This window comes from Cnephaeus nilssonii, assembly GCF_951640355.1.
Source record: "Cnephaeus nilssonii genome assembly, chromosome: 13".
NCBI classification, from domain to species: Eukaryota; Metazoa; Chordata; class Mammalia; order Chiroptera; family Vespertilionidae; genus Cnephaeus; species Cnephaeus nilssonii.
Genome location: NC_137084.1, coordinates 71,392,827 through 71,417,499, shown reverse-complemented (window position 1 = coordinate 71,417,499; position 24,673 = coordinate 71,392,827). Strand labels below are relative to the sequence as shown.

At 41.7% G+C, this 24,673-nt stretch overlaps 1 protein-coding gene across 2 annotated transcripts in view; it reads right to left on the bottom strand.

Moving 5' to 3' along the window:
* CWF19L2 (CWF19 like cell cycle control factor 2) overlaps nucleotides 1-12,032 on the bottom strand; it is a 94,788-nt gene extending 82,756 nt beyond the window's left edge. The window contains exons 1-5 of one of the 2 annotated variants that reach the window (XM_079787348.1): nucleotides 11,911-12,032; nucleotides 9,962-10,072; nucleotides 8,833-8,955; nucleotides 4,502-4,612; nucleotides 3,010-3,129 (exon numbers count right to left, since the gene is read on the bottom strand). In XM_079787348.1, coding sequence (XP_079643474.1) covers nucleotides 3,010-3,129; nucleotides 4,502-4,612; nucleotides 8,833-8,955; nucleotides 9,962-10,072; nucleotides 11,911-12,003 — 558 coding nt within the window. In that variant the 5' untranslated portion in view covers nucleotides 12,004-12,032. Of the gene's footprint in view, nucleotides 1-3,009; nucleotides 3,130-4,501; nucleotides 4,613-8,832; nucleotides 8,956-9,961; nucleotides 10,073-11,910 lie in introns of those variants that run through there. The other variant, XM_079787349.1, reaches the window with a different exon arrangement.
* Nucleotides 12,033-24,673: the final 12,641 nt, after the last annotated feature.

Sequence of the window (24,673 nt, the reverse complement as noted above, 5' to 3'; positions counted from 1 at the left end):
GTTGCAACTGCAGGCACCTGGGACCACGGGACACGCGGCTTGTCCCTCTCCCGGGCCACAGCCTGGCTGGTCCCCATTCCTCTCTCCCCGGTGTTGAGTGTCTGAGCATTAAGCGTGATGACATGAGGGCGTGATGACCATTTGCATATTAGCTCTTCATTATATAGAATACTAAAGGATAAACAAGATGTAGACATTCAGAGACAGAGGGAATTGACTTAGAAAGAATCAGATGAATAAAAATTCGGAGACAGGAATTTGCAGAGAAATGAAGGAAAGTCATTAACCTAGTTTGGTTGAGGTATAAATTACTTAAGAGAAAGAGCTCAAACTAGTATGTTTGGACTGTATTTGCAGACAACTTTTGGGGAGGGTTTTAAAAGAGAACAAAAAAAACTGCAGCACCTTTTTTTATTTCCATCCAGGCCCTGAACAAGTTAAAAATTACAATAAAAAGCACAGAAGATTAAAAAAAATATATTACCTTTATTGTTGATAAAGGCTAAATTGGAAGAGAATTTTTCTTTCCGTGAAAGCCAAATAGGCCTGTTAACTGACCCCAGCACACTTCCCAAGTATTGACAGCACTGAACAATCCCTACATGTTCTCTGTAGGCAGCCTGTCCCACAAGCAGGAAAGGCAGAACTAAGCAAAGTATGCCCAGTGTATTCTTTCCAAATTCAAAACAGATCATTTACTCCATGTTGTCAAGGACAGAATGAGAAAAAGGGGTGGCATGAAATACCACTAGTGGAGCTAGTTCCATCAGAATTTACATTAGAAATGGCAAAGACAAATTTTCTTTGTCTGAATCCCTGAAGACTTCTAAAAAGAATACCATAATTAAAGCTGTACTTTGAAAAAATTAACCTGACATCAGCTGCAAGATGCTGAAAAACAAAGAGATTATTGTAATTGCCCAGGCAAGAGTGACTTAGAGACTGAACCATAATATCTAACCTTAAACGGTTCTTAGTTCCAGGGACTGTCCTCAGTTCACTACAGATACTAACTCAACTCCAGTATGGATGAGATAAATGAGGCTCAGAGAGGGAAGACATACATCTAAAAAGTGGCATTCTAACTACAGCAGTAGCAACAGAAATTAAAAAGATGACACAGATGCAAAAGACAAAAAATACACAGCAAATGAGATCAATACAAGCTGCTTTAATTAAATCAGGAAAGTTTATAAAAGAATTTGTAAGAAAAAGACATGTAAATTTAGAAAACCTGAAACTCAAATCTGGAAAATTGGTACAATAAGCACCACAAATGAAACCAAGAGCTGGTTCTTTGAAAGGATAAACAAGAGTGATGAGCCATTAGCTAAACTCATCAAGAAACAAAGAGAGAGGAACCAAATAAATAAAATCAGAAATGTAAGCAGACAAGTAACCACTGACACCACAGAAATACAAAGGAAAATACTAGGAACAACTATATGCCAGCAAGCTGGACAATGTGGATGAAATAGACAAATTTCTAGAAAAATACAATCTCCCAAAACTGAATCAGGAAGAAGCAGAAAACCTGAACAGGCCAATAACAAAATGATGAAATAGAAGCACCACTCCAGTAGCTCCCTCCGCTGCCCTGCTTCCTCTCATAGCAGGTTTCACGCCACTGCGCGCCTGCATATGCAAATTAACCTCCATCTTTGTTGGGTTAATTTGCATACTCACTGATTGGCTGTGGGTGTAGCGGAGTGATGGTTAATTTGCATGTTTCTCTTTTATTAGGTAAGATTTCTAAGAAAATCTAATCACTATTTAAATCTATTAAAATTTGTTCTATTGTTTGATACGGAGAACAGGCCTGAATATCAGCAAAACATAAGACCACAAGTCAACAAAGACTAGCAAAGCAGAATGTCAATCTTCTCAAGTAGCACAGCATTATTTCAGAAACAAGTACATATGTAATGTCAATGGGTAAGATCAACTTCCAGATTTTACACAGCTTCCCTTTCTTGCTCCACTATTTACTGATTACCCCCCTATTGTACTTTCCCTTTTTCTTTTTGTGCAGAAAGTCCCAACTCCTTCAGGTCTAACTCAGAAATAAAGACATTTTACAGAACTTAGTCAAAATATTCCAAAAACCCTTAGCTTCCAATGTTCCTTATGGATAGCTGCTTAATTATCAGTCAATATAATTAACCACACCTACATTTTCAGAATGAAAATTAAACTGGGAAAAAAATCACTGATCATTTTTATTATCACTCTTTCATATTTTTCTTTTATTAGTCCCTCTATGCTGCACCCCAAGTAAATTCTTAGACTCCTCTTTTTCACTAATTCTCTCTTCAGCTGTATTCAATATGTTATTTAACCACTTACTTTCTGATTTCAACTGTAATAATATTTATTTCTATAAGCTCTTATTGACTCTCAAATCTGTCTCCTAATCTTTCACTCATATTTTCTGTACCTGTTATTATATAAAGCTCTTCAATATTCCAACAGATAAAGGTTTCTGCTGTTAATTGTTTCAGATTAACTCTTATTCATGGTCAATCCTTGTATTTTCATGTATTTTATGATTTTAGATTGTGAGCATACATTCCATAGCACTTATTTCTGGGAAACATCTGATGTGTAAACTGACAGTGTGATCCTCCTCCAGAAAGGACTGGTGGTTACTTCTGCCAAGCACTTCAAGGCACTACCAACTCAAGAATACTTTAAAATAAATTCTCACCTGAAAGGTTTCAGACCACACAGGTAACACAGTTCAAGCCCTAAATCCTTATGAATCCAAGCCATAAATCAAACTCAATTATTACTCCACTAAATTGCCCAGATTTATAAATCTAGTATACTTTTAAACTTACTTCCTACAGAAAACTTATTTTAAAAGAACTTATAATTCACAGTTGTTACCACTAATTTTTTATAAAATACCACAAAAAAATAATATCTTAAAGTAAAACTGCATTCGTATAAATATTTTATTGGTTTATTGAGGCAAATTAGAAAGTTAAAGTATTTTAAGTATCTTACCTGTTCAAGTGCTTGAGTTTTTGCTTGCTCTATTTTCTTTTTTGTTTCTTTTTCAGCTTTGAGTGATGATGATGACACAGTTTTAACAGACATAAAATCAACAGTCATCCACTCATCCCTCTGTATAAAAAAAGTCATTTTGATCTAAATTAATTAAAAGTTAATAATAAACACTTAGTAGAAAACAGTAGGCACTTTGGAGGCAGCTGAACCTAGATTAAATCCTACATGAATATTTAACTTAAAGCAAGTTTCTTAGTCTCTCTCAGCTTTATTCTCTCCCCTGTAAAATAGAATAAAACCCCTACTTTTCAAGACTGTTTTAGGCATAAACAAGAAAACAAGTTTAAGGCATCCAGATCAGAGTCTGACACACAACAGACACTCCAACATTAGTTCCTTTTCACCATTCTTTCTTCCCTGTGGCTGATAGTGCATAAATAGCATTCTTCCTCAAGCAAATGAACAATAACCCAAAATCTGTGAACTAGCCAATTCTAAGTGTTGCTATGACAATTATGACATGAGGAGAAGGAAAAGAAAACTGTGATGAAACTCTATGCACGGTAGAAAGGTCAGATAAAGATAACAGTACAGGCCTCAAGTACACAGGAGAATGTGCCCCTGCTCTTATCAAGAACCAGAGGCAGGAAACTTTCTAGAGCAGTGGTTCTCAACCTTTCTAATGCCACGACCCTTTAATACAGTTCCTCATGTTGTGGTGACCCCCAACCATAAAATTATTTTCGTTGCTACTTCATAACTATAATTTTGCTACTGTTATGAATCGTAATGTAAATATCTGTGTTTTCCGATGGTCTTAGGCTCTACAGCAGAGGTTCTCGACCCCTGTGGGTCGCGACCCACAGACTGAGAACCGCTAGCAGGGTCGCCTAAGACCATCGGAAAACACAGATATTTACATTACGATTCATAACAGTAGCAAAATTACAGTTATGAAGTAGCAACGAAAATAATTTTATGGTTGGGGGTCACCACAACATGAGGAACTGTATTAAAGGGTCGTGGCATTAGAAAGGTTGAGAACCACTGTTCTAGAGCAGTGGTCAGCAAACTTATTAGTCAACAGAGCCAAATATCAACAGTACAGCGATTGAAATTTCTTTTGAGAGCCAAATTTTTTAAACTTAAACTTCTTCTAACGCCACTTCTTCAAAATAGACTCGCCCAGGCCGTGGTATTTTGTGGAAGAGCCACATTCAAGGGGCCAAAGAGCCGCATATGGCTCGCGAGCTGCAGTTTGCCCACCATGGTTCTAGAGGAACTAGAACAAAGATAAGCACTTACTTTCTCACAGGAGGAGGAGGGGAGTCTAAAGGCTCAGCAAACAGCATTACTGCCAAAAGTATTTATAAAAGTATATGGTTTTCAAAGTCAAATTTTCCTACCTAATAAATTATAATCATCTTTCACTTAATATTAATCTATTCTTACAAGTTCACACTTCTTCGTTTAAAACCAGACGGCTTACCCGAATACCTTGGTTGTCTTCTTTTTCTGACTTTTCACCTTTCAGCTTCCAGGCCTTTTCCTTGCCAGAAGTCTGCGGTGGAACAGCCTCAACCCACTCCTCTTCAGAGCTCTAAGAATATTTAGCATATAAGTAAATTTTCAAATTTGCATACTTTCATATGAAAATTGTGTGCTGTTAAATAGAAAAAATTCAACTTCCTAGAGAAAATTCGTATACTATAATTCCCCTTTAAGCAATTACATTGAAAATATGAAGAACGTGTTAACTATTTAGGAATGTGCTCATGAAGCACCAATCAAATCACTTCTAAGTTCTTAGTAGTATATTAGCAAGCCAAAGAAAAGCCGAACACAGAGATCAGAATGCTCAATAGAGAACTCACTTTAACACAGAACTGCAGTTCCTACCCACATCAAGTGGTACTAACATCTTTGCTTATCTGGAACAAAGGAAACAACACCAAACTAAATGAGATTGCCTCAAAGTTTCAACTGTTGAGAGTTTTCTAGACGTTAAAAATGCACAGATCTCAGTTAACAGCTAGGCTGGAAAGCATTTTGCTTACTGAGTTTAAATAACAGATTGTTAAATCCACAAAATGGCATTTAGTCAGCATCACCCTATGTGCTCAATAGGTTTTGGGTTTTGTTTTCAACAAATATATCCATCAACTCTTCTATGTTAAGTACCAGAATAAGTGTTTTTACATATGCTATCATGTTGACTCCTCAAAACAACCTGACATCAAATACTATTTTGGTTTTACAGATAAGAAATTAAATAACTTTCCCAGGTTACATGGCATCCAAATAGGAAAACCAGGATAGAAGTGTAGGGCTGTCTGGCTCTAAAATCCATTCTTTAGAGCTATACAACTCAAGTGCAGGAAAGATCCTGGAAATCACCCACTGCAAACCACTTCTTAGTACACAGCAGAGAAACTCTGAAGCCAACGAGGAAAAAGTGGGTTTCCTGAATGAAACCAGTATTCCTTCATTCCACAAAGTTTCTAAAAACTACCTAACTAGAGAACAGAAAAAATGTCTTGTAAAAGGTAAAATCCACATGGTGCAAACATACTTTTGTCTCTGGCATTTCAACTGCCAACTGTTTCCCAAAGCAGAGCAGATTTTATTCATTTATTCATTCATTCATTTATGTATTGTTTTCGATTTAGAGAGAAACCAGAGAACTACATATACACTGAGTGGCCAGATTATTATGACCACCCCATCAGTACTTCGTTGGGCCACCTTTTGCCTTCAATACTGCAGCGATTCTTCTTGGCATTGACTCCACGAGATGTGGAAAGGTGATGCGAGGAACTGACACCATGCCTGATGAATAGCACTGTTCAGTTCTGTGAGATTTGATGGTTGTGGAACCAGCTGCCTGATGGCTCTTTTAACTTCATCCCACAAATGCTCAATTGGATTGAGATCTGGTGATGGTGGGGGCCACCTAAGCAAGGTAAAGTCTCCCTCATGTTCTTGAAACCACTTCTGCACAATACGAGCACTGTGGCATGGCTTGTTGGAAGAAGCCATCTCCATTGGGATACGCCATCAACATGATAGGACGAACCTGATCAGCAACGATACTTAGGTATGTTGTGCTATTCAGACGTTGTTCCACACAAATTAAAGGGCCCAAATCATGCCAGGAATACATGCCCCAAACCATAACACTGCCCCCACCAGCTTGAAGGGTTGTATGCATGCATGTGGGGTGCATGCTTTCATGCTGTTTCCGCCAAATTCTCATTCTGCCATCTGCATGATGCAACTGGAAACGTGATTCATCGGACCACATGACTTTTTTCCAATGCTCGACTGTCCAATCCTTGTGTTCCTGTGCGAATTGGAGACATTTTATCTTGGTAACCGCAGACAGCAAAGGTGTTCGAAAGGCTTTCGGCTTCCATATCCCATACGATGCAGTGTACGGCTAATTTGCCTACAAATGTCAGGTGGTCATAATAATCTGGCCACTCAGAGAGAGAGAGAAAGAGAGAGAGAGAGAGAGAGAGAGAGAGAGAGAGAGAGAGAGTGTGTGTGTGTGTGTAGTTACAATGTTTTAAGATAATCACTATAAATGTATTTCTGGTCTACTCATATTTATATTGTCAAATCAGTTTAGAAATACCTGGTTCTTACCACTTTGTGTTAACCATTAAAAAGACAGTTTAACATAAAAAAATTGGAAGACAAAAATCACATGATCAAATCAACTGACACTGAAAAAGCATTCGACAAATTACAACACCTGTTTTTCTTAAAAACTCTCAGCAAAGTTGGAATAAAGCAGTGATGGGCAACCTTTTGAGCTTGGTGTGTCAAACTTCGCCAAAAAACTGAGCATAACTCAGGTAGTGTGTCACTTTGAGGAAAAAACATTATTTCGCAAATGTTTCATCCTCGGCATGCGGCCGCCTCAGCGGCTGCGTGTCATCAGAAATGGCTACGTGTGTCAGTGCTGACACACGTGTCATAGGTTCGCCATCACTGGAATAAAGGGATCATACCTCAACATAATAAAGGCCATATATGACAAACCTACAGTCAACATCACACTCAATGGCCAAACTAAAACCAATTCCTCTAAGAACAGGAAAAAGATAGGGATGTATGCTTTCATCACTCTTCTTCAACATTGTACTAGAAGTCCTAGCCACAGCGAACAGACAAGAAAAAAAAGGCATCCAAATTGGAAAGGAGGAAGTAAAACTCTCACTAATTGCAGATGACATGATATTGTACATAGAAAACCCTAAAGACTCCACCAAAAACCTGCTAGATTTAATAAATGAATTTGGCAACGTAACAGGATACAAAATTAACACCCAGAAATCGATGGCATTTTCATATACCAACTAGAGGCCTGGTGCACGAAAGTTTCCAAACTTTCAGCCCGGCCTGCACCCTCTCCAACCCGGGACCCCTCGGGGGATTTCCAACTGCCTCTCGCAATCCATGACCGCTGGCTCCTAACCGCCCGCCTGCCTTTCTGCCTGATTGCCCCTAACCCTCTGCCTGCCTGCCTGATCGCACCTAACCACCTCTGCCTGCCTGCCTGATCGCCCCTCACTGCTCTCCTACCGGCCTGATTGTCCCTAACTACTCCCATGCTGGCCTGATCACCCCTAACCGCCTCCGCATGGCCCCACACCCGGGACCCAGGATTTCCTCCTCCAGCCGGCTGCAGGCACCTGGGACCTGAGCTTCCCTCCCTCTGGCCAGCTGCAGGCACCCAGGACCCGAGCCGGCTTCACCCAGGCTGGCTGCAGCTGCAGGTGCCCGGGACCGCAGGGTGGGCAGCTTGTGCCTTTCCCAGGCTGCAGCCACAGGCGCTGGCACCCGGGAAGACGGAGCAGGCGGCTTGTCCCTCTCCCGGGCCACAGCCCCAGTCACTGATGCTTGGGACCGCGGGGAAGGCAGCTTGTCCCTCTCCTGGGCTGCAGCCTGGCTGGTCCCCATTCCTCTCTTGTGAGCTCATTTGTGCCTGGCTGGTCCCCATTCCTCCCTCCCCAGTGTTGTGTCTGAGCCGTTATGGCGTAACAGCGTGAGGGTGTGACAACCATTTGCATATAAGCTCTTTATTATATAGGAGGATATACTGGCTACTTGACAAAACTATTCAGTTGTATTTCTCACTATGCAGTTGTATTTCTCACCTCATTCTCATGTAAGATAGGCTTGGTCACACCCAACTGCCCTCCTCTGCAGGCCTGGTCGCCCCCAACTTCCCTCCCCTGCCGGCCTGATCTCACCCCCAACTGCCCTCCCCTGCCAGCCATCTTGTGGCAGCCATCTTGTGATGGCCATCTTGTGATGACATGAGGGCGGCCATCTTGTGGCGATGCCACGCAAGGGCGTCCCACGACACCACCTAGGCTTTTATTTGTAGGATATTCTACTTTAAGGACTTAACTATTAATTTCTATGAAAAAACAAATAGGGATAAGACTCGCAATGCCTCGAACTCCTTTCCCTTACTGGTACAGTACTCCTCTGCTTCTCCTAATTTTCCAACCGCTTCTGCTTAGTGTCCTTTCTTGGCTTCTCAGTGCTGGTGTTCTTCTTTCTTTTCAGTTTCCCTAGGCAATTCCTTTATCCTAATGGCTTCAATAAGCAATGACTCCCAAATCTCATCTCCCTCTTCTTACCTTTCTATCTCCTGAATATTTGCAAGTAGATGTTTCTCAGGCATTTTCATATCCTAACTAGTATTATTTTTTTAATTTCTCATATATTTTAAGTTTCCATATATTATTTCTTTAAAGAAAATTTTCTCAAGTAGATGCTTGAATAGTTTTAGCATATACTTACTGATGAACTATCAGATGACTCATTGTTTTTTTCATACTTCTGTTCCTTGCTCTTTTTTTTCTTCTCTTTCTTTACTTTTTTTGAATGCTTGTCTTTTTTCTTCTTTTTCTTCACAGAGTGTTCCTATAAATAATCATTTTGAAAAAGTAAGAAGGGAATTAAATTTTATCTTACCTTAAAAGGAAGTATTTTAAGGGGAAAAAATTCTATGTTGTAAAAATCTAAATTTTTCAGAAAATGAGACAAGAAACATGACAAAATGAATAAAATATTCAAAGAAACCTTAACATGCTTCTATAATATACGCAGTACTAATAAATCATAGAGCTATCTTATCAAAACTAAGTGAAGTTTTAATTTATTTGCAGATTCATTTCACAGATATAATCAAATAAACATATATATGCAAACATATCTATGTATGTATGAATATATCCTTCTATAGCCCCAAAGAATTTATAGAAGACTAGAGGCCCGATGCACGAAGATTCGTGCAAGAATGGGCCTTCCTTCTCCTGGCTGCCAGCACTGCCTTTGCTCCGGCTGGAGCCACCTTTTCGCTCCAGCCTGGAGCCCCCTTTCCAGAGCCGTCTTTCTGCCTTCCCATGCTGCCCAGAGGCCCAGAGCGACTGGGGCACTGGGCGCTTGCATATGCAAATTAACCCGCCATCTTTGTTGGGTTAATTTGCATACTCACTCCTGATTGGCTGGTGGGTGTTGCAAAGGTACAGTCAATTTGCATCTTACTCTTTTATTAGTGTAGATTATTAGGCCATTTAAAATATAACAAGATGGCATAAATTAAAATTATGGAAAGAGAAAACAAGTATTGAGACAAAACATGACATTAAGTTTAAAATGCATCAGCTTGCTACAAGTGGGTCAGAAATTTGAAGTTAAGCTTTCTATCAGTCAATTCAACTAACAAAATCTGTCCAATGTCATAATGTCCAAAATATTAAAATATTTTATTTCTTCCAGAGATAAAACTATTCTGTAATGCCCACTATGTGATCTTCTTTCTGCAACTTTTGAAATAGTCTATAAAGCTGCTCCTCCAATACTGAGTAAATGCAAAAAAAGTCAGACACGTAACAGGTTTACATCAAGTAAACCTATTAGTATTCACCTGTGAGAAGCATTCAATCCGCTCATTCACATCAGGTAGCATCCATGTGTCCTCACCCCGAAGTCGTTTAAGTTCTTTACGCCTTTCTTCCTTCTCAAAATTGGCTTTAGCCTAAAATGAAAGTTGGGGGGGGGGGGGGGGGAGGAATTAACAGAGTCAACTGCTTTTCATAAAAAAAGTAAAACAAAATCTTCTCTCATTTTCATTCATGTTCTCATGAATCAACTGTCCCTTGCCAGGAATTTGCTTCTATCAAAATGTAGGAAACAGCCCTGGCTGGTTTGGCTCAGTGGATAGAGCATCGGCCTGCGGATTGAAAGGTCCCAGGTTGGATTCTGGTCAAGGCATGTTCCTTGGTTGCAGGCACATCCCCAGTAGGGGGCGTGCAGGAGGCAGCTGATTGATGTTTCTAACTCCCTATCTCTCTCCCTTCCTCTCTGTAAAAAATCAATAAAATATATATTTTTTAAAAAATGTAGGAAACATTTTAGTAAAAAAACAAAAAAAAACTCCCCTTCCACACTACCAATCAAATTACCAATTTCTAGTCAATTGAGCTACCAATCAAAGACAGAATCCTAGGACCTAGTCTAGACCCTCCCTTTCCTTAAGCTCCCAACCTAAAGTCTGGCTTGAATCTCTTTCCCCTTCACCATCCAAGTGCTACTGCCTGAGACTTCTGTCACTGATAAGTGACTTACCTCCCAACTTCTATCTGCAATGCCCATAGCCCTCTACCCACCACCCCAAAATACTTCAGGAAGAATCATCTTTCTAAAAACAAATGATCAGATTGCTAATTTTTATTCATCCTTCAACAACAGTCAAATAAAGTAAGTTCTTCCTGGGAGGTTGTTCCTGCCCTTTGATTCTCTCCCCAAATTCCAAAGCTGGGCTTGTCCTTCTCAACCTCTAAGTATCTCTCTATTATAAAATTTATCACAGCTTACAAACACTACTCCCTCCAAAAACTGCCTGAAATACCAGAGACAAGGGTAAAAAATATTTTATTATTCCTATTATGTTACATATGCTGAAACCAAAGAACACTGACCTTTCACTTGTCCAAGATTAACCATCCACTCTTCTCCCCCACCCCTTTCAAATCTGGCTGTCGTCATTATGCCTTCTCCTGTTTCCTCTACCTGCTCCTTCTCATCAGCACTTAAAGCCGTTTAAAATCTTCTATCTCCAAACCAAGAAAAATAAAAACCCTCACTTGTACTCTATGATGATCTCCCCTTCGTTGCCACATTTCTTACCTCTTTTCAGATAATTCAATACAATTTACTTCCTCCATTCTCTCCATCTTAACCTTTTGCACTCGTATGTCGAGTGTGACTCGACATGGTTAGCATTAGAATAAAGGAATCAAGTAAAAAGCAAGCGAGTGCAAAGGGTTAATGAGAAATACAGTGTTCCTCAACCTTTTTCCAGGAGCTAAATTTTCTGGGTCTCTGCTGTCAACCCTCGTTTGGATCAGTAAGGGTATACAATAAGCCAGGAATTGATACCAATAGTAGACAGCATGAAACGGTCAAACACAATTTGCTCCAATGCGTCTTACATGTGTTCCTGAAAATGGAAATTTTCATTTCACAGCAGGAGCGAGGGCGGGGGCTGTGAAATACGCCGGGGAGACCCTGGAAAGGGCGCAGGCTGGGTGCCAGAAATGTCAAGGAAGAACCATGTAAAAGGTAAGGAAACCCAAGAGGACAGAAACAGGGCTTCCTGGAAAGAAAAGGAGCAACCGGAGCCAGCCAGCGCATCTGGGAGACGGGAGATGCCCCAAAGCTCGCGCGCATCCCCCAGGGAGAACCCCTTCCGCCCAGACAGATGGCACTGAGGCGGGGAGAGGAGTTCGGGTGGGAGGAGGGCCAGGCCTTAGCTCCCAGAGGCCTCCATTCCCTCAACTCTCAATGGTTCTAAAAGCCCCAGAACCGAAGTACCTGGCGCAACACCTCGGCCCTGGCGATCCGGGTCTGCTCCTTACGCTCTTCGATACTCCTCGCACTTTCAAATCGACCCCCGGCAGCCGCCATAGTTGTTGACGCCGTAAAGTTAGGAAGCCGTCGCAAAGGCTCAGTTTACGGCTGTCGTAATTTAATAAACAAACAGGACTTCCTACCGGGGAAGGAACGGGCGTGCTCCACCGAGAGAGCATGCGCGGGTCTGAGTGGCCCGTGTGGTTCAGGGGGGACCCCCCCACACATAGGGTTTCAGGGGGGACGGGAAGACATGACTTAGGAACTGCCCTCCTTCGCTTATTGGGGTCCCCCTGGCTAGGATTAATGTCACCGAACATGCACGATACCAACAGCATTCTGACCTATTTCCTCTTAAAATCACCGGAGTAAGGTAGAAACTCACAGAGGTTAAGTCCGTCCATCTCTCAACTTTTCCCCAAAAGCGCCCTTCTCGCCAAAGAATTCCCCGGCTGGAGGGAGACTGGCCTGAAAGGTAGCCGGCCGGGCACAATTACTTTGAAGATTCGGCATTTTGCTTTGGTGGCTTACCTCCCCCCTCCGCAACCACCCCCCACCTCCCCGTATTTGGAAAAGTCATGTGAACTTTGCATTGCCTTCCATAATTTATCGCTGCTTATTTAAACTAAGCCGTTATTAATTTTACACTGTTTTTTTCTCTGACCTCTTATTATTTGCTCACACTTATTCATTCAGCACTTTTCATTACAGTGTGCATTACCTATTTATTTGTGTAGTATTTGTGGTTTTATGTTCCTGTCTCCCAAACTTGAAGTTGCATTAAGAAGACATTCTGAAATATTGATCAAGGGCTTCGAGATTATATTTATAGTCATAAAGGTAAAGAAGGCTGGAGAATAATTATAAAGTAGATACCTGAAAGATATTACAAATATAAAGATAATCCAGATTAGGTAAATAGACTTTTTTTTTTTCCAGGTTTTGTAAAATTGAATTTGTGTTTACAAAAAAACTTTCTCAGGAGTTTCTACTTCACTAATCTATGGCAATCTTTTTATATATATATAATAAATCTTTATTGTTCAGATTATTACAGGTGTTCCTCTTCCCCCCCAACCCCCCACCCATAGGGCAATCTTAACTTTGAACATGTAATCTTTATTTGCTTACTATATAAACTAGAACGTACTCATATTTTTGTTATAGAAAAGTGAATTTTAATTTACTAATTGACCTTGGGATATTTAATCCACTAACTAACTACATTGACTGATTTTTATCATAAATCAAATGATATTAAAAATCTTTTTCAGATTTTGGGGGGTTTCAGAAAAACATCTGTTCCCCCCTTGCATCAATTATTATGAGGCAAATAAAAATAAATACCAAATCTTCAAAGCAATTATAGCACAACATGCAAAAGTATATGACAAAAACTTTTAAATCCTACTCAAGGCAAAAAGACTAGAACAAATGAAGACGTATACCATGTGCTTGAAGAAAGCTCAACATCATAAAAAAATCAATTGCCCATAAATTAATTTCTAAATACAATGCAATACCAGTAAAAATACCAACAAAAAAAAAATGTTGGGGTCAGGGAGTGGAACTAGACTGGTTGACAAAGAAAAATGGGTGAACAGCAAGTTGTTTTGACTAGCTTGCGTGCGGCCACACCTGATGGTTTAATTTAGTGAGGGGTATTGTAATAAGGAGCCTGCAGGTAGCTGGTTCAGGTTTGTTGCAGTTGCCGAAGGAATTGGATTGTTTCTTCTTTTCTGCTTTGTAACATTCATCTGTGACTTAAGTCTTCATAGTCACAAGGAATGCACTGCGTTTTTCCACATTTATGCATAGCATCTATAAAGACAAAAACTGAAGGAATAAGAGGGTATAACAAAGGGCAGAATGTGTATGCCAATTAAGCCTACCCGATTTTTATTGGAAAAAATCATGACTTTTCCTAACATCTAGCCCAGTTTCTTCCATTTAAATCTTATGAACCAGAAGTAGATCACCTGACCACAACCAACTATGAGTCATGAAGATTCCAGGACAGTTACCTTATAGAATAATACTCAAGTAGGAGTGTTTGTCTGAGGCTTCTTTGTGATTAGACTCAGGTTAGGCATCTTGTGCAGAACTATTACACAAGTGTGACGGCTCTCATTGCATCCTATCAACACAGTTTCCATTCGTTCCAATGCTAGTGATGTTAACTCTGATAATTTAAATAAAGTGTGTCTGCCAAACTTCTCCACTACAAAGTTACTTTTTCCTTTTGTAATTAAGTATTTTTTGAAGCAGTTCTTGAAACTATACAAATTCCTCATCAAACTTTCAAATTATTCATTTTTAATATCAGTATGTACTCATTTCTATTTTATTCAGTGGAGTCATTTTTATTCAGAGGGATATACGTCATTATCAGTATTTATCTTGATGCTTAAACTGTCCAGGTTTGACCAGTGAGAGCCCCTTCCCTGGCTCTCATCTTTCACATTTTCTATTCCAGATTGGAATCAGTCATGTGGAAAATGATATCTGGATACAATTTTGGCACTTATGGTGTCCTTGCTAACAGGTGGTCATTATTCTTAGGCAATTAAAATGGACAGAGCTAGTAAATATGTATGTTTTCTAAAGAAAAAAAATGTTATGAATTCATACAGGTACTTCCAATTTGATTTTTATTTATCTTTGATTTTGTATTCGTGTTATTACTCATTAAAATTCTGGTTCCTAATGTTATTAGCATAACTTTGTTTTATCCTTGTATCTATATTTTGAAATATATTTATCAATGTTTCTAATGCCCGGTCAGTGTGGTTCAGTGGTTGAGCGTCACCCCAGGAACCAGGAGGTCAGGGTTTGATTCCAGGTCAGGTGCGCCTAATCTCCAGTAGAAGGCATGTAGGAGGCAGTCCATCAATGATTCTCTCTCATCATTGATATTTCTATGTCTCCCTCCCTCTCTCTTCCTCTCTGAAATAAAAAATATATTTAAAAAATAATAATGTTGCCAACAACACAACTAAATGCAATTAGATATTTATTTATGACTAGGGGCCCAGTGTACAAATTCGTGCACCTTGAAAGGAACTGGGCCGCAAGGCTGCAGTGGGCACAGTGGTGGGTCTTGGCCCATCCTCTGAGCCCCTGCCCGGCCCCTCCCGCCGCAGCCCCCGGTCCCCTGTCTGCCAGTAGCCCCGCTCCTGCCGCCACTGCTCCCACATGCTGAGGCGCCAGCCCTGCTCACACCCGCTGACAGCACAGAGCAACTGGGGCTGGCGCCAGCAGTGGTTCGAGCAGCAGCTGCTGCCCCAATCATCCCTCAGGAGCGGAGTGAGGTGGAGAAGCCCTCAGGGGCGATCGGGGCAGGCGCCAGACGCTGGCAACAGGTGCAAGTGGCAGCTCCGGCTGCGGGTGTGAGTGGGGCCGGTGCCAGCAGTGGGTGCAAGCGGTGACTCTGGCACCGGCAGCAGGTGTGAGCAGGGCCGTCACCGGCAGCAGGTCCGAGCAGCGGCTGCTGCCCCAATCGCCCCTCAGGAGCAGGGTGAGGTGGAGAAGCCCTAAGGGGAAAACGGGGCTGGCAGCTGCTGCTCACACCCGCTGACAGTGCCGAGCGATCAGGGCCAGCAGGTGCAAGCAGGGCTGGCGTCAGCAGCAGATGTGAGCACACAGCAGGACTGTGGCATGCGGGAGCAAAGAATTTTCCATAACCCCCAGAGGCTCGCCCCAATGACTGGCACCCCACCTTGGTCTGGCACCCCCGCTCACCTGCTCTACCATCCTGCCGTGGCTGACGCCCACCATGTTCCATGCTCTGCTGCCTCCTGCCGACGCCCACCATGTTCCCCGCACGCCCCCTGGTGGTCAGTGCACATCATAGTAACCAGTTCAGTTGTTCCGCCATTCAGTCTATTTGCATATTAGGGTTTTATATATAAAGATGATTTTTGTCCCTAATATAGCCCACCAGTAATATATAATGAATTTTTTTCCCTTTTTTGATTAATCCTCACCTGAGGCTATCTTTACTGATACAGCTCCTGGGTCAATGGAAACTAAGGAGAAAATAAACAAATGGGACTACATCAAAATAAAAAGCTTCTGCACAGCAAAAGAAAGCACCAACAAAACAATAAGAAAGCCCACTGCATGGGAGAACATATTTGCCAATGTTATCTCCGATAGGGGTCTAATCTCCAAAATTTACAGGGAACTCATACAACTTAACAAAAGGAAGATAAAAAATCCAACCAAAAAAATGGGCAGAGGACCTAAATAGACACTTCTCGAAAGAGGACATAGAGAAGGCCAAAAGACATATGAAAACATGCTCAAAGTCACTAATCATCTGAGAGATGCAAATCAAAATGACAATGAGGTACCATCTCACACCTGTCAGAATGGCTATCATCAACAAATCAACAAGCAACAAAGTGCTGGCGAGGATGCAGAGAAAAAGAAATCCTCGTGCACTGCTGGTGGGAATGCAGACTGGTGCAGCCACTGTTCACTCATTTTCCAATGGTCAGCTGCCTTCTGCATGTCCCATACTGGGGATCGAGCCTGCAACATGGGTATGTGCCCAGACCGGAAATTGAACCGTGACTTTCTGGTTCATAGGTCGGCGCTCAGCCACTGAGCCAGGCCTTCCGGGCCAGACATTATATTCTTTATGATGTGATACAATAGGAAGTACATAGCATCGCTGACAAGGCATTTTTGCCAAAAACAAAAGACAAAACACTATGAATTCAATCCAATGTCTAGATCTATCTAGTTTATCAGAAACATGGAATCTAGAGATCCATCTAGGTTAAGTAGCATCATAAGAAAGGGATTGACTGAATCCAGAATTACACTAGACAAATAATACATCCTGGAAATCATAGCAAGATGCATACCTCTTTCATAGCATAGTATACTATTACAAGAATATATTCATTCATGTATGGACTGTTTTCCTCACCAAAAATAAGTCCTATTGGAGCAGGTATTTTAGTCTGTTTTTGCTTCAGTGCCTAAAACAGTATCTACCATAAATACATTTTTGTTGAAGGCATTTCAAAGCATGTGGTGGCTCTGACAGATGAATCCCTGGGGTGATTAGGACTGCAGATAGTGGGGCAGAGTGAGGGAAGCTCCTAGGTCAGTGTTAAGGTTTCTGAAAGGGCTTCCTATTTGCAGTCATCCTCAGCTGAATCTTGGAACACCTCTAAGAGTTAGCAGGGCAAGAGATGGGATTGGGAGGGGGACTTCTGGGAAGAGAGCACAGTGTGACTAACTGTGCAGAGGCATGAGAAAACATGGCACATTCAGTGACACGTGAGCTGACTGCCCTTCCATCTAACAAGTTATCTAGGAGTGAATTAGAATGATCCCTTCTTCTGATGTAGCAACCTTGGAGGTTTGGCATATTTCACAGATCTAAAACAAATACTCCAAAAATTTATATGGAACCAAAAAAGACCATGAATAGCTGCAGCAATTTTGAGAAAAAAGAACAAACTTGGAGGGATCACAATACCAGATATCAAGTTATACTACAAAGCCACTGTAATCAAAACATCCTGGTACTGACACAAAAACAGGCATATAGATCAATGGAACAGAACAGAGAACCCAAAAATCGACCCAAGCCATTATGCTCAATTAATATTTGACAAAGGAGGTAAGAGCATACAATGGAGTCAAGACAATCTCTTCAATAAATGGTGTTGGGAAAATTGGATGGATACATGCGAAAAAATGAAGCAAGACTACCAACTTACTTCATACACAAGAATAAACTCAAAATGGATAAAAGACTTAAATATAAGATGTGTAACCATAAAAATCCTAGAAGAGATCATAGGCAGCAAAGTCTCAGACATCTCTTGTAACAATATGTTTACCGATACATCTCCTAGGGCAGTTGTCGGCAAACTGCAGCTCGCGAGCCACCTGCTCTGTTGACTAATGAGTTTGCCGAGCACTGATAGACTCTCAATTCCAATAATTATAGGCTGTTGTTGTTCCTTGTGATTAAGCCCCTATTAGGGCAAGGGAAACTAAGGAGAAAATAAACAAATGGTACTACATCAAAATAAAAAGCTTCTGCACAGCAAAAGAAATCATCAAGAAAATGAAAAGGGAACCCACTGTATGAAAGAACATATTTGGCAGTGATACATCTGATAAAGGGTTAATATCCTAAATGTATAGGAACTCATACAACTTAACAAAAGGAAAACAAACAATCCAATTAAAAAGGGGCAAAGGACCTAAATAGACATTTCTCCAAAGTGGACTTACAAATGTCCAAGAGACATGAAAAAATCCCCAAAGTCACTGATCATCAAAGAGATGCAAATTAAAATTACAATGAGGTATCACCTCACACACGTCAGAATGGCTATCATCAACAAATCAACAAGTGACAAGTGCTGGAAAGGATGTGGAGAAAAGGGAACCCTAGTACACTGGTGCTGGGAATGCAAACTGGTGCAGCCACTGTGCAAAACAATATGGAACAAAAAATTAAAACTGGAACTGCCATTTGACCCAGTGGTCACATTTCTGGGACTATGTCCTAAGAAACCTGAAACACCAATCAGAAAGAATGTATTCACTGCTATGTTCATAGCAGCATAATTTATAATAGCTAAGATCTGGAAGCAGCCCAAGTGCCCATCAGTAGATGAGTGAATAAAAAAGCTGTGGGACATTTACACCATGGAATCCTACGCAGCAGTAAAAACGATGGATCTCTTACCCTTTGAGACAGCATGGAGGGACCTGGAGAGTACCATGCTAAGTGAAATAAGCCAGTCAGAGAAAGACAAGTATCACATGGTCTCACTCATATGTGGAATCTAATGACCAAATTTAAACTGATGAACAAAGTAGATCCATCCAGAGACATAGAAGCGTGGAACAGACTGATGACTCTCAGAGGAAAGGTGTGGGTGGGTGGGTGGGAAAAGATCAACCAAAGACCTTGTATGCATATATACATAACCCATGGACACAGACAATAGGGTGGTGAAAGCCTGGGGCTGGCTAGAAGGATTCCATGGGGGGGGGGGGGGGGGGGGGAGGTGACATATGTAATACTTTCAATAGTAAAGATTTTTTAAAAATACTCTCAGGTGAGGCTAAATAAATAAGTAAATAAATAAGAGGATATTGGAAGCACTTTGTGTACAAAGGAATCAGGTGACGGCTGTTTCGTGGAGCATCTGGTGGTTCTGGTTGAATCTAGCCGAGTGGATGCTCTCCTTTCACATCCCCACTCTGTGGTCTATCTGCATGACTAGTCCTCTCCTGTTTCCACTTTTCCCTCCATTGGGGTACAACTGGGGCTGGATTGTAAGGCTGAAACCTGGTCCTGAGCCCCAGCTCAGCTGGAAGGGAGCTTTGGAATCTCCCTACCTGACAGCTTCTTTCCTGGGGCGAGGCCCTGCTTTTGTTCTCTCTCACGCTATTTTGAAAGGACCTCCCAACCAATGTGATGCTGATTCCTACCAGATTACTAGGAAGCCCCATGCTCCCCTGGGCCTGAATCCCTTGGGTAGTAACTCCTGCCCTAACCAGAGAAGAATTGGTTACACTTCCTTGATCTCCATAGCAGTGTTGTTTCTGCATGGAGGTAGCCATATCCTCTGCCCCTGCTAGTTTCTCCCAGCTCTTGCTAGCATTTGACTTACACGCCCCATTCAGTAGAAACACTAATATGTTGTGTGGCAGGGGGTCAAGATAATTGATCTGCCCGGCCAGAATGGCTCAGTTACTTGAGCGTTATCCTGTGCCAGTTCGGTTCCTGGTCAGGGTACATACCTGGGTTGTGGGTTCAAACCCCAGTTGGGGAATGTACGGAAGGCAACTGATCAGTGTTTTTCTCTCACATCTATGTTTCTCTCTTTTTCTATCTCTGTTCCATTCTCTAAGCATGTCCTTGGGTGAGTATTAAAATAAAATAAATATATAAAATTAAAAAACAAAACAAAAAGATAATTTATTCCTCCCATCTCATTAGATTTGAGACCCCCTTTTTTGCCAGTTGAGGCTTTCACTGGTTCAGGACCTGGGATGGCTGGTTTTTAGTTCTCTAAGCAAGGAAAGTAGGGAATAACAAACTATGAATTCCTGTTTTCACATGCAGAAAGCTCACTGTGTTTTAAGTAGCAATCAACTCTTAATTATCTGCAGTAGTGGAAGGGAGTAATAACATATTTTTATGCAGCATTGTCCTAAATCATGTATGCTTCGGAGCACAATTATTTTTCCCAGCAGATTTACTTTGCTAGTTATGCTGTGCCTGTAATTTTATTAAAATGAGTCTGCTTTCCCTGAGCACTGTGCCTTATAATCATATGAGGAGACATCACAAAAGACTGTTCGGTGGCAGGAGCCAGTCAGTCTTGGCTTAGATATTTTGACTAGCTGCTTACTATAGAAAAATCCCATGCTTCTGTTAAAGAGCCAGTCATTGTGAGCTTAGACATCAGGTAACAAGATCTTGGTGGGATTAGGGTGGAAGTGGGGTATAATTTGGAGTGAGGCATTACACATGCAAGTAGTTATGGTAACCAAACACTAATAGGAGAACAACCTAGACAGAAAGGAAAAAAATTGAGAATACAATTATTCAATTACAACATGATGCAATGTTCACATGTTTAGGAACCATGGTTGTGTATTTCATAGTAAAAATAATTTTATACTAAAATAGTTAAGCAAAACATTGAGAGAGGATGGAAAGTGAGGATAAAGACAGGGAGAGGGAGAAGAAAAGCTCACATTTACTGAGTGTGTTGTTCATGCCAAGAACTGTTCTAGGCAACTTACATGCCATAGCTCTTCAGTCCTTGCAACAACCCTATAAAAAAGGCACTATTGTTATTCTCATTTTATAGACGGGCAATACAGAGAGGTTAAGATATATAAGAGCCCCAGGCAATCTGATTTCAACAATATCCTTACCCACGTTTTCTTTTCTACTGCCTTTCACAATAGAAAACAGTGATGTTACGTGTAACTTTAATAGAACATCAAAGAAAAAAACATTTCTTGCAATGATTAAGCCCTTTTAATCTTGGATAAAGATGACTTTGGACGTTAAATGGAAAGTAGGGGTAGATAGTGGAAAACATATTTATATTTCTACATCTAAATCTACTTTAGTCCAATCTTGATTACTTACAACGACAGGGCAAAACATGTTATGTTTTTAAAAGTGTCCCTGCTCGGGGCTGAGGTGAACTACATCTGAGCAAAAATCAGGTGCTAGAAAGTGAACAGTCTTTGGGAGCCTAGAAAAGGAAAAAGCTAAGAACAAGCACTGGCCACATTCTCGAAGAGGAAAGCACTGAGAAGACTTTGACAAGCCAATCACCAGAGTGACGCGATCTGTTGTTTTGTCAATTCTTACCACAGAGTGAAAAATATAGACCTCAAAACTCTTCAATTATCGGTGCTAGGATTCCCAGGCTGCCACATGGCACAAATCCAGGGGACACCATTTGTATTTTATTCTATGGATTCTACAGAATCCTTTGAGGACTAATGCTGCCTCCTCGGAGCCTTAATACTAACAAAGGAGTGCCTGGAACTACAAGCAAGAACATGTAAGGAGTGTTATTTGTTAAAGTTTAGTCTCTGGAAAGAAATGTCTTCCATTATACAGGAACCAAAGGGACTAGATCACTGTCTTACGACCTTGGGTACTGAGCTCCAGACCAACTCTGGCCTCCCTATCACAATTCAGTCTCTGGACCTGCAAACCTGAAGCTAAGCCCTAACCGGTTTGGTTCAGTGGATGGAATGTCAGCCTGTGGACTGGAAGGTCCCGGGTTCGATTCCAGTCAGGGGCATGTATCTTGGTTGCAGGCACATCCCTAGTGGGAGGTGTGCAGGAGGCAGCTGATCAATGTTTCTCTCTCATTGATGTTTCTAACTCTCTATCTTTCCCCCTTCCTCTCTGTAAAAAAAATCAATAAAATATATTTAAAAAAACAACAAACCTGAAGCCAAAGCCTAGGCTATGGTCATCACCAGCATACCTTCCACCTCAAGTAGAAGGCCCTGCGTGGCTGCAAGTGGCCTCATTGTTCTGAAGCTGCAACTGTTATAATCCTCTATATTAGGTTATATTAGTTGAGTGCCATTTATCAGGTGCTAAATATCTCACAAGGTAAACATGGTCATCCCCCAGGAAGTTTGTAATCTAAAGGGGCAACTCTCCAAAGCTGTCAATGATGCCATCGAGAGCCATATGCTGGGGAGGGTTAGGCTGCAGAGGTCTGAGTGCTACCACTTCTCTATGGCTTCTGCTTATTTCCTCGAATTCTAGCTAATTTTTCCTCATGACTTATCCTCTTGAAGGAACACCCAAAGGTCCGCATTCTTTTCCTTTCGCCTAAGCTATTCTGGGACTATTTCCCACAGACCACAGAAGCCTGTACAATTCAGTGTCAGTGTGTGTCTGGAAAATAAGTAGAATACATGTAAGGAGAACAATCATATCAGTAGAAAGCCCCATCCTATTTGCTAGGTTAGAGCACGTCTTCCTTTCCAAGTGCCTCAGCTCACGTGAAGTGGTTATGGGGCACACGCAGAGCTCACGCTGCAGCTGACACCCGATGGCATTCATGAATGAGTGCCCCTGGAAAAGATAGCATTTACCAAAGGAGGGAGGGTGCGAAAAGTACATCATGGCATGGAGTAGCATAGCGATGCCTTTTTAAATGTTTCATCCCTCAAGCCGGAATTGCAGAGAAGTGCTCCTGGGACTGGGAGCCTGCTTTATTGTACATTTTCACTTAAGGCTGAAATTTCCTATACCAGCACTGTCCAACAGAACGTTTTGCAAAGATGTAAATGTTCCATATCTGCACTCTCCAAAATGGTAGCCAAAGCTACATGTGGCTGCCAAGCACTTGCAATGCGACTGGTTCAACTGAGAAACTGAATTTTAAGTCTTTCTTTCTTCCTTCCTTCCTTCCTTCCTTCCTTCCTTCCTTCCTTCCTTCCTTCCTTCCTTCCTTCCTTTTCTTTCTTTCTTCTTTCTTTCTTTCTTCTTTCTAAATCCTCACCCAAGGATATTTTTCCATTGATTTTTAGAGAGAGTGGAAAGGAGGGGGAGAGACAGGGAGAAACACTGATGTGAGAGAGACACATCATTGGTTGCCTTACCAGGGCAGGGAATCAAGCCACAACCAGTAAGTGCGCTCGATTGGAATTGAACCCGGAACCCTTCAGTCCACAGACAGATGCTCTATCCACTGAGCCAAACCAGCTAGGGCTTATTTCATTTTAATTCATTGAAATTTTAGTAGCACGTGTGGTTAAGTAGCTACCATATTGGACAATGCCGCTGTGAAAGATAAAGGGCTTCAAAAAATTATGTGTGTTAGAGAACCACTGGGAAGCTCCCTGCCTGCTCCCACAGCACTCCCCATTGAAGAATAATGACAATGTCACTCATGGTGATCAGGACCGGGGGGGGGGGGGGGGGGTGACAATAGTTTGCAGTTTCTTTCTGTCATTCAGTGAACAGTAGGAGACCAGCAGCTGCCAAACACCTAGGTATGTTTATGACCCATGGATGCTGCTCATAAACAAAAGCTTGGCTTACGTCAAACAGGTCTTCTAAATGTGATTACACTCACAGGTTGGGTTTTACCAACAGTTAGATACCATAATACAAAATACTCAGACAAATTACTTTTTAGCACATGTCAAAGTTTTACTCAACCCATTAAGGAAAGAACCAGCCGGGGGACAAGATCTCTGCTTGCAGAAGCATGTGAACAACTGAGATCTTAGTCTGTTAGGAAAGAAATGCTGCATTAAGATTGCTAAATTAGATACAAAACTGGCTATTTTCCTATGGGGCAATAAAAGTCCTTTCTCTATCTGACCCAAGAAGGAAGAAGAGACACAGGTGGGAATGAGGAAGGGTGGCATAACTAACTACATGTGGAGTAACTAACACTGGATTTATCTTTCTAGGCACCTAACGTCTCTTTCAAACATCTGGACTTCTTTCAGAGGATTTTCATAACCATTCCTTTCTTTTCCTTCCCATTGCTACCCAACCACTTTAGTTTCTTATCATTTCACTAGAGGCCCAGTGCATGAAATTTGTGCATGGGGGTGGGGGTCCTCTCAGCCCAGCCTGCACCCTCTCCAATCCGGGACCCCTCGGACATGCCTCTCACTATCCGGGACCCCTTGGACATCCCTCTCACTATCCGGGACCACTGGCTCCTAACTGCTCACCTGCCTGCCTGCCTGATTGCCCCTAACTGCCCCCTCCTGCCAGCCTTGTCGCCCCCAACTGCCCCCTGCTGACCTGGTTGCCCCTAACTGCCCCCCCCCCCCACTGGCCTGGTTGACCCCAACTGCCCCTCCTGGTGGCCTGGTCGCCCCATGCAACCTTCTGTTCAGTCATTTGGTCATCCCTCACTAACCCCCCTGCCGGCCTGGTAGCCCCACACAGCCTGCTGTCTGGTCGTTACTGTTACTGTGACGGCGTCCCGGACAACTTGCATATTCCTCTATTATTAGTATAGATTGTCAAAGGCGGTTAAGCAAACAAGTTTTCTGTGCTGTTTAAGATTCAGGAATGCTTCTGAAATCACTTTTTATCTCTACTGTGATAAACTGTTCATTGAGCACTACAAAGACAATGGATGGAACTCAGAATCATGAGTACCCTGCCCCCTTCAGAAAAGCTTAGTAAGTTTTTACAATTAAAAAATCAACTAATGCT